Source organism: Cervus elaphus, chromosome 30, assembly GCF_910594005.1.
Source record: "Cervus elaphus chromosome 30, mCerEla1.1, whole genome shotgun sequence".
NCBI classification, from domain to species: domain Eukaryota; kingdom Metazoa; phylum Chordata; class Mammalia; order Artiodactyla; family Cervidae; genus Cervus; species Cervus elaphus.
In genome coordinates, this window is record NC_057844.1 from 49,600,846 (window position 1) to 49,615,765 (window position 14,920).

Below are 14,920 nucleotides of genomic sequence, written 5' to 3' on the forward strand. Positions count from 1 at the left end.
ACACAAAGCAAAGAAACTCCTTTTACAACTTCTATGAAATTTTGACTGAATATATGAAAAAAAAAAATCAGTTAGGGAGCAAACATCTCACCGATGGGCCTTCCCCAATATGAACGTGTGTCTTCTGCTTGGCTTCACATAGCTGCCTCAGGTGTAAAATCACAAGTTCATTCTCCTCCTGGTCATTGACTGCCTTCATTTTCTGTTGAAGACAGACCAACAGCACATTATGGGAAGACAGCGTCTACTGTTTTATTCTCATTTAATTTTATCTGTCTGGTAGACAAACACAAATAAAGCTAAGCACTTCACTGCTCTTAGGAACAAAAGGGAGTTCTACTATCAGAGAATATAGTGGGATACCTATCTTTCATTTCAGATAGAGAAATGGAAAAAGGAACTCGAAAAACAGGATCCAATTCTCATTCTTTATATCTTATTTGTGAGGACTACAAATCATGTTACCTGAACACGTTCAAAGATGTCAGCTTGCTCGTTATCTGTCAGGGATGAGAGATGCCTCTGTATTACCAGCTTGGCTCTTGGTGGGTAGAGACCTAAGGGAAATTATGGGGATTCGTGTTAAACAGGTTCCAGCCACAGAGATACATATGTTAGTCACTCAGTTGTGTCTGATTCTTTGCAACCCCATGGACTGTAGCCTACCAGGCTTCTCTGTCCATGGGATTTTCCTGGCAAGAATACTGGAATGGGTTGCCATTTCCTTCTCCTGGGGATCTTCCCAACCCAGGGATTGACCCAGGGAATTAGAAAGAAGAAAAGCTTCTAGAAACTTCTCAGCTCTACATTTTTTTGTGCAATATACAACAAAATGCTGGGAAAATCTGTGATCATGTTCAGAAACACTAACCCTGGGGACTGAACCCTGCACTGGGAGGCAGATTCTTTACCACTCATGTTTACATATAAAACGCACTGCAGCTTGTCCCTTCACCAGCAGGCTCTGAAGTTAAACCTTCTCAAGGAGCTGTGTTCCTGCCTACAACAAACCTTGGAACACTGCAATGAAATAATTAAATGGAAAGTCTCCTCATCAAAAACAATGACCATTATGAGTGATCTTGAAGTCAGACTTATTAACAAAAAATGTCTCAGTTCAGCTCAGCTCAGTTCAGAAACTCAGTCATGTCTGACTCTTTGCGACCCCATGAACCACAGCACACCAGGCCTCCCTGTCCATCACCAACTCCCGGAGTCCACCCAAACCCATGTCCATTGTGTCAGTGATGCCATCCAACCATCTCATCCTCTGTCGTCCCCTTCTCCTCCTCCCCTCAACCTTTCCCAGCATCAGGGTCTTTTCCAATGAGTCAGCTCTTTGCATGAGGTGGCCAAAGTATTGGAGTTTCAGCTTCAACATCAGTCCTTCCAATGAACGCCCAGGACTCCTTTAGGATGGACTGGTTGGATCTCCTTGCAGTCCAAGGGACTCTCAAGAGTCCAACTCCAACACCACAGTTCAAAAGCACCAATTCTTCGGTGCTCAGCTTTCTTCATAGTCCAACTCTCACATCCATACATGACCACTGGAAAAACCATAGGCTTGACTAGATGGACCTTTGTTGGCAAAGTAATGTCTCTGCTTTTTAATATGCTGTCTAGGTTGGTCATAATTTTCCTTCCAAGGAGTAAGCGTCTTTTAATTTCAAGGCTGCAGTCACCATCTGCAGTGATTTTGGAGCCCAGAAAAATAAAGTCAGCCACTGTTTCCCCATCTATTTGCCATGAAAAATAGCTGCCCTGGTTAGCTGTTGGTTTGGTATCATGTAGGTCTACATGATACCACTATACCACTGAAGGTCCTAACAAACTTAGCCATCCTAGAAACTCTTTAGCCTTGCTCAAAATCTCTAAGCTTAAAATTGGACATTCAAAAAGGAAAAAATTACTACTAATATTAAAATGCAGAACTGGAGCTTATTAGGTAGGAAGCTCTCCCCTTTATGCAGGTCTTGGTAATGAAACTTCAAGGACATCATTAGTACTTAGGGACATTTTTTAGTGTTACAATTTTCCCAATAAACTGTTTATATTCTTATGTTATTCATATATCTGTTGCACTTCTACACATAATTTAGATTAAATCCTCAGGCAAGCATCTTTTCCATAAAAACATTTCTGCTTTAATTTTTTAAAAGGGGAAGTGAAATTCATATTAATAATGATTTGCCTGACCATCCATTTTTAAGAAACAGATCTACATAGTTAGGGGTCACTTGTATTTTCTACTGTACTCTGATTAGAAAAAGGATATCCAGCTATTCATATGTAATGTATCTTATAGGTAGACTGCACTTTAAAATCCCTAGCAGAGGTTTACCTCAAAATAGGCATTGTTTTAAAAAAAACAAAACAAAACTAGAATTCCTACCATGGTGTGTATAACATGTATAGGGCCACCGCTGGACCTGTTTTAAACCACTATGTGGTATATGATGGGAACTAGAAAGAAGAAAAGCTTCTAGAAACTTCTCCGCTCTACATTTCTTTGTGCAATATACAACAAATGCTGTGAAAATCTGTGATCACGTTTAGAAACACTAAAATTCATTTTGACAGTGTGATGTCACCCACTACCACAGCTTATTATTTGCTGGCAGAGTCTCCTGAGGCAGTATATTAGGAAACTGATTCACATGAGTGGGGTTTTCTTGTTTGTTTGCTTTATGTTGCTTATTATTCCAGTATGTTACTAGCATGGGTAGAAGGATAAAAGATTAAAACGGAGAAAAGTAAAGAGGGTACTTACTTGAAGTATGTAACTAAATCTATAGCCCAGGAAGTTTCCTCAGTCTTTTATTTCAGTAGAAGAATTGCAAACAGCTGTATATTATTTATGTTCAAACTATGCATGCACCCTACACTACCTTGAATCTTATTTGACTTCCAATTTGGAATCACTGATTAGTGAATTAACCAGTCCTGAGAGGTAAGTATATTATTTAGCCCTCACACAAGTTATTGTAGGAAAACAAGATTGAGGGTAATTGCTCCATCTCCGCAATACTCAGCATCACTTTAGTTTCACATGCTGAGGATGGGTCCTCGAGAGATGGTGCCCTCAGACACTGCTTCCTGGATTCACTCTGGTCCACCCACATGACTGTGCTACTCTTCCCAGTCTATGCCCTTAACATAGGCATAGATTATGTTAGCATACATATCTACTCCCTTTCTTTCTTTCTTTTTTAGTACAAAAAGAACTCCATATTAATGCAGCCAAATGTACTGACAGGACTCTATAATTCTGAGTAAGTTATGTGAAATACTAATATCTAGATACTGCTAAATACTTGTATATACTATTTTTCTCACTTTCTACTCCTATTAATTTGTGTTGAATCTGAATATAGTCCTTTTTCCAGCGTTATACTTTGTACATAACACAAGTTCAGAATCCACAGTTATCTCAGATGAAAACAGCTTTTGGGGAAACACACTGATGCCATGGCTTCAGGACAGTGTGACCCTGAAAATCCTTGCTTTCTGATATTCTTTCAGAAAGAAGCACCAAGTTGCTGTGGAATCAGATTGAACAAGTTCAAATCCTGATTTTGCCCCTCCTAGGCAGTGAGGATGTTACAGTTATTACCCACTATGCATCTCAGTGCCTGTTCCTCATGAGTAAAATGAGGATTAAAAACAGCACCTATCTTGTGGGATTTCTATACAGATGAAGTGGTCTAAGATATGGAAAACACAATAGTGCTGAGACACGGTAAGTCTTATGAGAGTATCTGTCTTACTGTTATTCCTTTCATTTTTACTGTCAGAGCACTGCCCTATCTTATGTTCTCTTAGCCTAATGTCAAAGACAAGGGTAAAAAATCATATCAGAAGGTGTTAGCCAAGGCCTTAGGAAAAGAATCTGTGTGAATCTTTCTCAGTCAATATGAACCCTTCCTTTGCACCTTTCAGATACATACATACCTTGAAGGTTGGGGACCTTAAATTTCAGTTCATTCAAGATCTTGGGAGGGCCCTACTAATTCTGGATGTATAGTTTGCATTCTCTTTCTTTACACAGGTCTCTAAAACTAAAATTTTTAAAGGAGCTTTGTTTTAATAGGATTTGCATAATTTCCTACTGGTGGTTTTATCTTTTTCTTATAGATAATAACAGTCCTCACAAATTCCGAAGAGCAATCTGCTATCTCCTCATTTGTTGCTTATCATTTAACGTCCAAGTAAGCAGTTGTTGTTTTGTAAAAATCTTAAGATTTTATGAAATCAAATCTGTCAATGTCTTCTTTTGGTAGTTTCTGCATTTCTGTGTCTTAATAAAGGTTTTCTTGTTTAGGGACAAAATAACATTTTTATTTTCTTTTAATGGTTTTAGTATTTTGCTAGTTTACATTGAAGACTTTGATCCCTCTAGAATGTATTTTCAGTAGATATGTGGAAGGAATCTTTGCCTCTTTGGATGGCAAACTGATCCAACACCATCTCTTGAATCACTCAGCCTTTCCTCCCCAGATTTATATTCCCTTTACCATACACCAAAAACTGTTCCATTTTTGTAAAGGTTATATATATATATATATATGTTTGAAAACAAGGCATGTTCTTTAAAATATTATAAATTTTTTAATTTGACTATTACATTTATTTTATTTTTTTATTTTTTTTTATTTTAATTTTTTTTTAATTTTTTTTTTTTTTTTTGTCATACATTGATATGAATCAGCCATAGATTTACACGTATTCCCCATCCCGATCCCCCCTCCCACCTCCCTCTCCACCCGATTCCTCTGGGTCTTCCCAGTGCACCAGGCCGGAGCACTTGTCTCATGCATCCCACCTGGGCTGGTGATCTGTTTCACCATAAATAGTAAACATGCTGTTCTTTTGAAATATCCCACCCTCACATTCTCCCACAGAGTTCAAAAGTCTGTTCTGTATTTCTGTGTCTCTTTTTCCGTTTTGCATATAGGGTTATCGTTACCATCTTTCTAAATTCCATATATATGTGTTAGTATGCTGTAATGTTCTTTATCTTTCTGGCTTACTTCACTCTGTATAAGGGGCTCCAGTTTCATCCATCTCATTAGGACTGATTCAAATGAATTCTTTTTAACGGCTGAGTAATATTCCATGGTGTATATGTACCACAGCTTCCTTATCCATTCATCTGCTGATGGGCATCTAGGTTGCTTCCATGTCCTGGCTATTATAAACAGTGCTGCGATGAACATTGGGCTGCACGTGTCTCTTTCAGATCTGGTTTCCTCAGTGTGTATGCCCAGAAGTGGGATTGCTGGGTCATATTGACTATTACATTTAAATAGTCCTTATTCACACAGTTGAGTGGGCATTCAATAAATTTTGCCACGTGCCTATGATTTTCCTGCCTACTTAACAGATATCACAATTTATACTTACTATGGCTCATACATTCTCTGCTTTATTCTACAGCTCAACCTCTCCCCATCAACACTAACATCTATCATACTGAATTACATGTACTTGCTCCCAAGCCTGCCTTCCCTTCAGACTATAAGCTTCCTGAAGGCACAGTCCGCATCTCAATCACCTCTGCATCCCCAGTGCTGAGCACACTACCCAGCACATGACTTTGGGTAGGCCAAAAAGTTCGTTTGGGTTTTTCCATAAGCAGATTTAGAAAAACTTGAATGAACTTTTTGGCCAACCCAACAGATACTTAACAAGTGTCTATTAAATTGTGTGTCCTCTTGGGTGCAGTAGCTTTCAACCTTTTTTATTAGGGGACAAGGAGAAGAAAGGAAAACTGAGTCAGAATCACCTCTTCCTCATGTCCCTCCCCCTCTTCAAAACACATTTTTTTTTTTCAATGTGCTTTATGACATCATGTCTATTATCTGGGTGATTTTCTTTTTTTTTTTTTTTTTTTTTTTTTTTTTTTTTTTTTTTTTTTTTTAAGATTTTTTATTTTATTAAATCCAAGTTATGAATAAGAAAGAATTCCATTCACTTGATATAGCTGAATATTCTAAAGAAACTGTCTGCCCCGTATCTGTCCGTTACGATTTCTCTCAATTCGTCCCGGTCATCAAAAGGCAGTGTGTTATTCTAGGGAGGTATAGTGACAATTGGAGCAGTACTTCAGCCCAATTTGTGTATCAGCCTCCCAGTATCTGGGTGATTTTCAAATGTCCCTCAAAAGTTAGGAAAGTTTCATTCCTGTTCTAAACCTTTAGGAAAAAAAGAACACATCATCAAGTGAGAAGAGAAAAAAATCTACAGTCAACATTCTGGGAGGGTTTGTCTCTCTTCATTCATTCAACAAATATTTGGTCAGTTCCCACTGTGCACACAGAAGAGTCTTAAGAACTGTGGGAAATGCAAGTTCCTCCCTGGAGTCTGCCTCTGGAAAAAAAGTTAAAAAATAAAAAAAAGGAAAAAGAGCCAAGCACCTAGGAGAGACTGACCGCATAAATTTGACTAGATGTGAGAAATGATTCTTAGGGCTCTTGGTTCACCTCGAAACAAAGAAGCATTCAAAGACAGTAGCAACTTTCTCACTTCCTCAACGCCAAAGCAAACTCCTCTCTGCCAAGGCCAACTTATACTGTACCTTCGATCCTTTCACAGAGCTTATGCAAAGAGTGCATGGGGCAGGCCTCACACAGCTTAATCTGGGTCTTGGCACTTTGCAGGGCAGCAGCCGTGCTGAAAGCCTGCTTCAGAGTCAGCATTACCTCATCAACCTACAAGAAAAACAGAGGCCAGGTCTGCAGTCATTTGCCTTCAGGGTAACATATTAAAAGCCCAATGTGAGGCTTTGTTGATGCCTACTAAATCTTAATAATGTAATTTTAATGATAGAAAACATTGTCTTGAAGTTAGACCTTCAATTAATTATACATAAAATTGGAAACTGGATGAAATAAGACTATTTTAATGTGTATAATACAACAATACTGACCTGTTATTTGAATGCTGTTTTTGAATCCCACTGAGTACTATGCTATCAGTTAAATCAGAACTTTGTTTTTTTTTAATTTTATAGAATTATAGTTGATTTAGTTTAGTTTCAGGAAGCAGCAAAGTGATTCAGTTACACATATATATATTCATTCTTTATCAGATTCTTTTCTCATATAGGTTATCACAGAATATTGAGTGGAGTTCCCTGTACTATACAGTAGGTCATTGTTGGTTATCTAAGGTCTTTGTTTAATTAAACTACTTTATCAGATAAAGATCTCTTTGGAAGTTTTGCCTGCAATACATAGGGAGCAACAAAATAAGTTTAACATTCACTTGTGTTAATAGGTATCTTATTGACTTTATCCTTTTGGATCATTTTTAGTGCAACAAGTGAACATGTGTTTAGCCAAAGTTCTGGGGAGAAACGAGCTCAAAAAATAACATGGTAAGTGGGAGGGAGGTTCAAGAGGGAGAAAACATATTTATACCTATGGCTAATTCATGTTGATGTATGGCAGAAACCAACACAATATTGTAAAGCAGTCATCCTCCAATTAAAAATAAATATATTTTTTAAAAATTTAAAAAAAAAATCTTGGGGAAATTCTATGAAGGCTGCTGAAGTTTCTTTTCCTAGAGTTCTACTGAGATATAATCCATATACAGCACTGTTTGAGATGTACAGTATGATTTGACTTACATGCATCATGAAATAGTTATCACAATAAGTTTAGTGAATGTCATCATCTCACATAGATGCGAGATTAAATAAACAGAATTTTTTTTTTCCTTGTGATGAGAACTCCTGTCTTTTCTCTACAGCTTCTATTTACTAATATGTTGCTTCTCATTTGTGACACTAAGAACTTCTGACATCTTCCTGTCTAATAGCTGTGTCTCACCATTAGGCCAAGAGCTTGAAAACTGCCAGCCTGTTTCATCCTTGCTCTTCCAATGACTTAGTCAAGGAGCTGGACTCTAGCATTCTGATTTCCTGGTTGCCTCTTTGAGGTCACCCAACACTCATCCTCCAGGCATTGTTAAGCCAACTTCAGGCCAGGTTTCCTCCTCTGTGGCACAATCATCAGAGTAAAGTGTAGTGTTCTCACCCACTGTAGAAGTGACGTCAAAGTCTAAAACCTGCATGGGGAGCTGTGAAGTACCAGGGCCTCGTCCAAACTATCTCTGATATTCAAAATCATTTACATGCTTTATAAACTATGCTTTGTTTTGTTCTGTTCTTATTGAGGTAACATTTGTTTATAACATTATATAAGTTTCATGGTACAACATTTAATTCAACTTCTGTCTACACAGTGCGCTTAGCACCAAAGTCTCACTTCCATCTGTCACCATACAGTTGACCCCTTTACCATTCTGCTCTCCCTCCCACCCCTGGTCCCTCTGGGAACCACCAATCTGTTCTTTGAGTGTATGTGTTTGTTTTTGTTTTATTTTTTATACTCTGCATATGAGGGAAATCATACTTATTTCTCATAGCATAATACCCTCAAGGTCTAGGTCCAGTCATGTTGTCATTAATGGCAAGGTTTCATGCTTTTCTATGGCTGAATAATAATCCATTATATGTATGTGTATATATATATATATATATATTCCCTGGCGGCTCAGATGGTAAAGAGGTCTACCTGCAATGCAGGAGACCTGGGTTTAATCTCTGCATTGGGAAGATCCCTTGGAGAAGGAAATGGCAATATTTTTGCCTGGGAAATCTCATGGAGAGAGGAGCTTAGCAGGCCATAGTCCATGGGGTCACAAAGAGTCAGACATGACTGAGCAACTAAGCATAGCACATACATGTCTATATATATACACACACATCACATCTTCTTTATCCATTCATCCATTGATGGGCACTTCCACTGATACCATATCTTGTCTCTCGTACATAATACCACAATGAACAGAGTGGTGCTTATCTTTTCAAATTAGTGTTTTTAGTTTTTTCAGATAAATACCCAGAAATGGAATTGCTAGACCACATGGTAATTCTATTCTTAATTTTTTGAGGAATCTCCATATTATTTTCCATAGTGGCAGCACCAATTTATATTTCTACCAAAACAAAAGGCCAACAGGCACATGAAAAAGATGCTTAACATTACTAATTTTTAGGGAAATGCAAATCAAAACCACAACTGAGATATCACCTCACACACATATCAGAATAGCTATTACCCGAAAGATAAGAAATATTTAATAACAAGTGTTGGAGAGGATGTTAAGAAAAAAGAACCCTCACACATAAGCCATTTTTAAAGACCTTTTTCTCCCTTCCCTTATGGCCTGGTTTAAGAAAAAGTTATTACTTAAAGGAGTTACTCCACTGCTGCATCTGAGTGTATGAAGAACCTGGAATAAAAAGAAACTTTATCCACAAGTCCATTCTCTGTATCTCTATTTCTGCCCTGCAAATGGGTTCATCAGTACCATTTTCCTAGATTCCATATATATGCATTAATATAAAATATTTGTTTTTCTCTTACTTCACTCTGTATAACAGGCTCTAGGTTTGTCCACCTCAGTTCAACTAACTCAGATTTGTTCCTTCTTATGACTGAGTAATATTCCACTGTATATATGTACCACAACTTCTATATCCATTCATCTGGACATAGTGGGGGAAGGAGAAGGTAGGACAAACGGAGAGAGTAGCACTGAAATATAAAGCATGCATGCATGCTAAGTTGCCGCAATCATGTCTGACTCTGTGTGATGCTATGGATTGTAGCCTGCCAGGACCCTCTGTCCATGGGATTCTCTAGGCAAGAATACTGGAGTGGGTTGCCTTGCTCTCCTCCAGGGGAATCTGCCTGACCCAGGGATCAAACCCAAGTCTCTTACCTCCCGCATTGGCAGGTGGGTTCTTTATCACTAGCAACACCTGATATAATATCATGGGTAAAATAAAAAGCTAGTGGGAAACTTCTACATAACACAGGGAGCTCAGCCTGGTGCTCTGTGACAACCTAGAGGGGTGGGATGGGGGTGAGATTCAAGAAGGAGGGGACATATGTATATATATAGCTGATTCACACTGTTGCATGGCAGAAATCAACAAAACATTGTAAAGCAATTATCCTCTAATAAAAAATTTAAAAAGACATTTTATTCTTCTGATATTGTTTAAAGGACAGCTCAAGCACCAAGTAGCCAGTGATTAGTCAGTTATGTTTTACCATAACTTTTTAAAAAGCTTATCAATAATTTCATATCATTCTATGTACAAAAAATGAATTATTCATAATCTGCTCTTTTATACTATAATTTTAAAAAATAAAGATTTCTAATGCTCAAAAATAAAAGCACTACATGTTTTAGTGACTTTGCATTTTCATTTCATTTGCCTTCGTATGTATTCAAAAGCAATTTCAATGACTTACAGATATTTACTATTGTTTTCCTTTTTTTTTTTATACATATATTTTTTTCCATTTATTTTTATTAGTTGTTTTCTTGTTTCTCATTTATTTAAGGCAGTGAAGGGGTTAGTCATCTGTTTAACTTTCAGGTAGGTTTATTATTTGTTATTTGGTAATAACGTGATGTAAAAGGTGTCCAGTGGAAATACTGAACTTTCATGATTTTTTAATCTATTTCTAGATGAAATGAGATCATTTCAATGGTGACTGAAAAGTAGCTATTGATTTCTCCCAGCCACAAATATTACTAAAATATTACCTCTAAAATTTTAAGTGTTTTACTTTGTTTTAATCTACCATTTTTTAGATGGCTTATAAATTCTATGATGGTATCAGAGCAACTAAAAGTTAAATTAGTACTATGGAGTTAAATTCCTTTCAGTTCAGTCACTCAGTCGTGTCCAACTCTTTGCAATCCCATGGACTGCAGCACGCCAGGTTTCCTTGTCCATCACCAACTCCCTGAGTTTGCTCAAACTCTGGGGAGTTAAATTAGTACTGCGAATAACTTAATTGTTTTAATTTAGATTCAGCAACAACAAAAAATCCTAGGAAGTGTTAAAAGGTTAACAGTAAAGGAATGAGTAACGAGAAATCAACCATATGGAACAAAAAAGAAAGTATACTTAGTGTGACCATCAGGGAAAATTAAATTTCCAGAGAAAATTATGAGATGGAACAAAGAAAGCTAATTTATGATATTAAGGGGGAATTCCATAATGAAAATAGTGCTCATAAACATTTCCCTACCAAACTTAAGTTCTCTATAGCATTTAAGAATGAGAATCACAGAATATATAAGGACTTCAAAAGATTATCTAGCCTAATTATCTGGGAAAATCTACACTCTTAACCCCACACAAAGCCTGGGTCTTGGTAAAGTGGATTTTGGGGGGGTTGCTTTGTTTTACTAGTTTTACTTTCCCTGGATACTGTTGTGTGGATCTGTGGATCTGAGGAGTTCTACTTTTTCTGTCTATGAACAGTAGTCACTTCCATTTTTTTCATACCTTTTAAACCACTTTTGGAGAAAGCAGAAATGTTCTTTTCCAGAAATCTCAAAAGTGGCTAAACAAGATTAAGCCACTTGCTTTGCATTATTTTACAAAAGAAGGAAGGGAGGGAAGGAGGAAGCAAGGGAGGGAGGGAGGGAGAAGCATCTAAACTTCCCGAGTAACCCTCCAGCGCCCATCTGAACTCTATACAGTAAGTCCCCTAGACAGGAACCCTTCAAGGTGGGAACTTTCAAAGACATGAACGTGCGTTCACACGTCAAATCACGTGAAGTTAGCACACATGCCTGGCATACATTGTCACACGCGTCCACCCTCCACAAGTGGTTGCTTTTGTGTACTTTACTGCATATTACTGTTGTGAGCAACAAGGGGGGCTACCTAATGAAGACCTGATAGAACTGCAGGCCCAGAAAAAAGACAAAAGACGAAAGGAAGAAGTAACTGAAGAACGGAAGAGATTCATGACACCAGAAATGGCAGGGGTATTTTGTTTATCTGAGGAGGCACTGTTCGTTTTTGAGACCCAGGACCCAAATGTAGACCGGTACACAAAGATTGCAGCAGCCGTTCAGAGATGCAATCCAGTGTTACTGTGTTATCTATGGTGAGAAAAAAAAAAAAGAGCTATTACCCAGACATCACTGGATTGTCTGGATTGTTTTTTCAAGAGGGTAGATGGAATTGAATCCAGCAAGGAAGCAGAACCTGTGCCATCAGCGTGAGGCATGACTGAAACTGCAGCTTGCCCTCCGTCTCCTATTGCTGACGTCCTTCAGCTCTGCCATCTCCCACCTCCCCTCCCTCCTCCAGACAGTAACTCTTCTTGCCTGTCCACTCGATGCCGGCCCCTGTGTGCCAGCTATTGTACCGTACTATTGTACTTTTCAAGGTACTGCACTGTAAGATAAAAAGTGTTTTCTTTGTTGTTCTTTGTCTTTTTTTATGTATTATTTGTGTGGAAAGTATTAGAAACCTATCACAGTACACTACCATATAGCCCATTGTGCTAGTTGGGTACATAGGTTAACTTTGTTGGACTTAGGAACAAGTTGGACTTACAAACATGCCCTCAAAATGAAACTCATACGTGTGGGACTTACTGTACTGTTTATCAATTCATAACAATCTCTACAAAGAAATAAGAGAAAAAGCTAGTTGCATATTCTCTGTGCTCAGAGTAGATAAGTCAGCATGTGCAGTTTTGCAATATTTTGTCTTTCACAACTACCAAGCCACATCAATCATAACATTGCTTAGACTGATATAATATTTGACTGCTTTATTCTACATGTCAGCTGCTTGAACCATCCTCCTTTATACAGGAAATTTACATTTAATTTTTCCTGTAGCTTGCAATTCTGATGCCTCACCATTCAGTTAAGATGGTTATTGATAAAAAAAGTAAAAAGGATTTCAAAAATTCCAGCATAGGCCCATTCTTAAGAATAATGATGCCAGCACTAATATTCTGATGCAACTTCAATGTAATATGAAGACATTCTCAGCCAGTCTCGTCTGTTGCCTGAGCCACAGAACTTCTCAAGATGGAAAAAGGCAGCATGTTCCTAGTCTTTCGACTCTGACTCCCTGTTCTGAAAATTCATCCTGCATACATGAGGGGAAAATAAAAGTACTAAAAAATACAAACAAAACAAAACTTGTAAAAGAGGTTGGAAATCAGAAGGTTTTACAGTTTTCCTCTTGGTGGAGGTTATCCAGTAATCAGAGATTTGTTGTTCTTCTTGTTAGCTGCTCAGTCATGTCCAACTCTTTGTGACCCCATGGACTGTAGCCTACCAGACTCCTCTGTCCAGGCAAGAATACTGGAGTGGGTTGCCATGCCCTCCTCCAGGGGATCCTCCTGCATTGCAGACAGACTCTTCACGAAATGAGCCACTAGGGATGCCCTAATCAGAGATTAACCAGCACCTGTAAAAAGATTACCTGAAGTTAAGAGTAACACACTCTATCAATCAAAAAATACACTTAATAAGCCCCTGCTCTTCTAGAAACTATTGGGGGATACAACAGTAAGGACAGCCTAACCTTGTAGGATTCACCATCCAGTGGGGTGGAAAGTTATGTGAACAAACACACAAGATAATGGATTTGCAGGAACTATTAGAGATCTATGAACAAGGTCAGCAAAAGCACTGACAACAAAGCAAGGAAAATGGGTCAAATCCTGGAAAAGGGCGTCAGAAAAGGTGTTACTAGGAGTTTATCTTTAAACAAGGTCCTAAAAAGTACACAGTGGAAAAGAAGGGGAAGGGGACTCAAGTCAGAGCAGAGCAAAGGAGGCCTGCTTCCCGTGCAATGAGGCAGGCAGGAAGAGAATGTGAAAACAGATACAGAAAGAGAACATACACGGTCTCCTTGTCTAGTAGCCGGGTGGACCCTCAAGGCTGGCAGAGCTGCATTTCCCACCTGATGGTATGAAAGCAGTGAGCACTGGCTCTGGCCTCCTCTGACAGGCAGGCCCCTCACTCCATGCAGCCAACAGTCAGCTCAGAATTTCAGCAGCACTTCTGTGAGCCGCACCACCCACGAATCTCCTTGATCTCATGTGTCCTGTGCATGAACATTTGTTGCTTCAGTAGCCAGCCAAATAAATGCAACCTCACATCAGAAGTCACAGCAGCCTCTGGAATCTGGCCTAGAGACAGCTGAGCGCAGGGGACAGCATGTGGGAGGACGCAGTGGTGAGAGGGAGAGCTTTCGGGGGGACTGGAGAAGCACGAGGTAGGCCCTTCTGCCATGCTAGACCACGTCTAGCATGCTAGATTTTGTCTCTTAATAAGGAGGCATAAACTGGTCCTTAGTGAGAAAATTTTGTGAGAAAAAAACTACAACATAAGGTAGGACATAGACAGATGACAGATTAAACCAGTGGCAGGGAGACTAGTTAGGACACTAAGGCAATTGTCTTTCTAAACAAGGTCCAGACTTAGATACCAGACAGAGGGAAAAAGGAAAGCGAGATGGACATAAGGGACATTCTACCTTTGAGTTTATAGCAAGGGTCCCCAACCGTGGGGCCACAGACCAATACCGGTCCATGGCCTGGTAGGAACTGGACCTCACAGCAGCAGGTGAATGGTGGGCAAGTGAGCAAAACTTCATCTGTATTTACAGCTGTCCCCCATCACTTGCATTTCCGCCTGAGTTCTGCGTCCTGTCAGATCAGCGGTGGCAAGAGATTCTCATAGGAGCACAAACCCTACTGTGAACTACACATGAGGGATCTAGATTGCATGCTCCTTCCTTTTTTTTCAGTTGGACGAAAATTGCTTTACAATGTTGTGTTGGTTCCTTCCATACAACAATGAAAATCAGTCATAATTATACCTATATCACCTCCCAGTTACAAGTCCTTAAAGAATTATCCCCAAACCAATTCCAGCCCCCATCCATGAAAAACTGTCTCCCATGAAACCAGTCCCTGGTGCCAAAAAGGTCGGGGACGCCTGGTTTGTAGGATTTGGTAAACAGGTGGATATAGATGGTGCAAAAGGATGCATTCTGATT

The 14,920-nt window shown here is 38.9% G+C and overlaps 1 protein-coding gene and 1 non-coding gene across 4 annotated transcripts in view; both read right to left on the reverse strand.

Annotated features, from left to right (window-relative positions):
• TBC1D4 (TBC1 domain family member 4) overlaps nt 1-14,920 on the reverse strand; it is a 208,112-nt gene that overhangs the window by 65,033 nt on the left and 128,159 nt on the right. For all 3 annotated transcript variants that reach the window (XM_043892437.1, XM_043892438.1, XM_043892439.1), the window contains exons 5-7: nt 6,578-6,710; nt 466-557; nt 92-202 (exon numbers count right to left, since the gene is read on the reverse strand). In XM_043892437.1, coding sequence (XP_043748372.1) covers nt 92-202; nt 466-557; nt 6,578-6,710 — 336 coding nt within the window. The remainder of the gene's footprint in view (nt 1-91; nt 203-465; nt 558-6,577; nt 6,711-14,920) is intronic.
• Nucleotides 6,000-6,133, reverse strand: LOC122687143. The gene has a single exon (XR_006339043.1).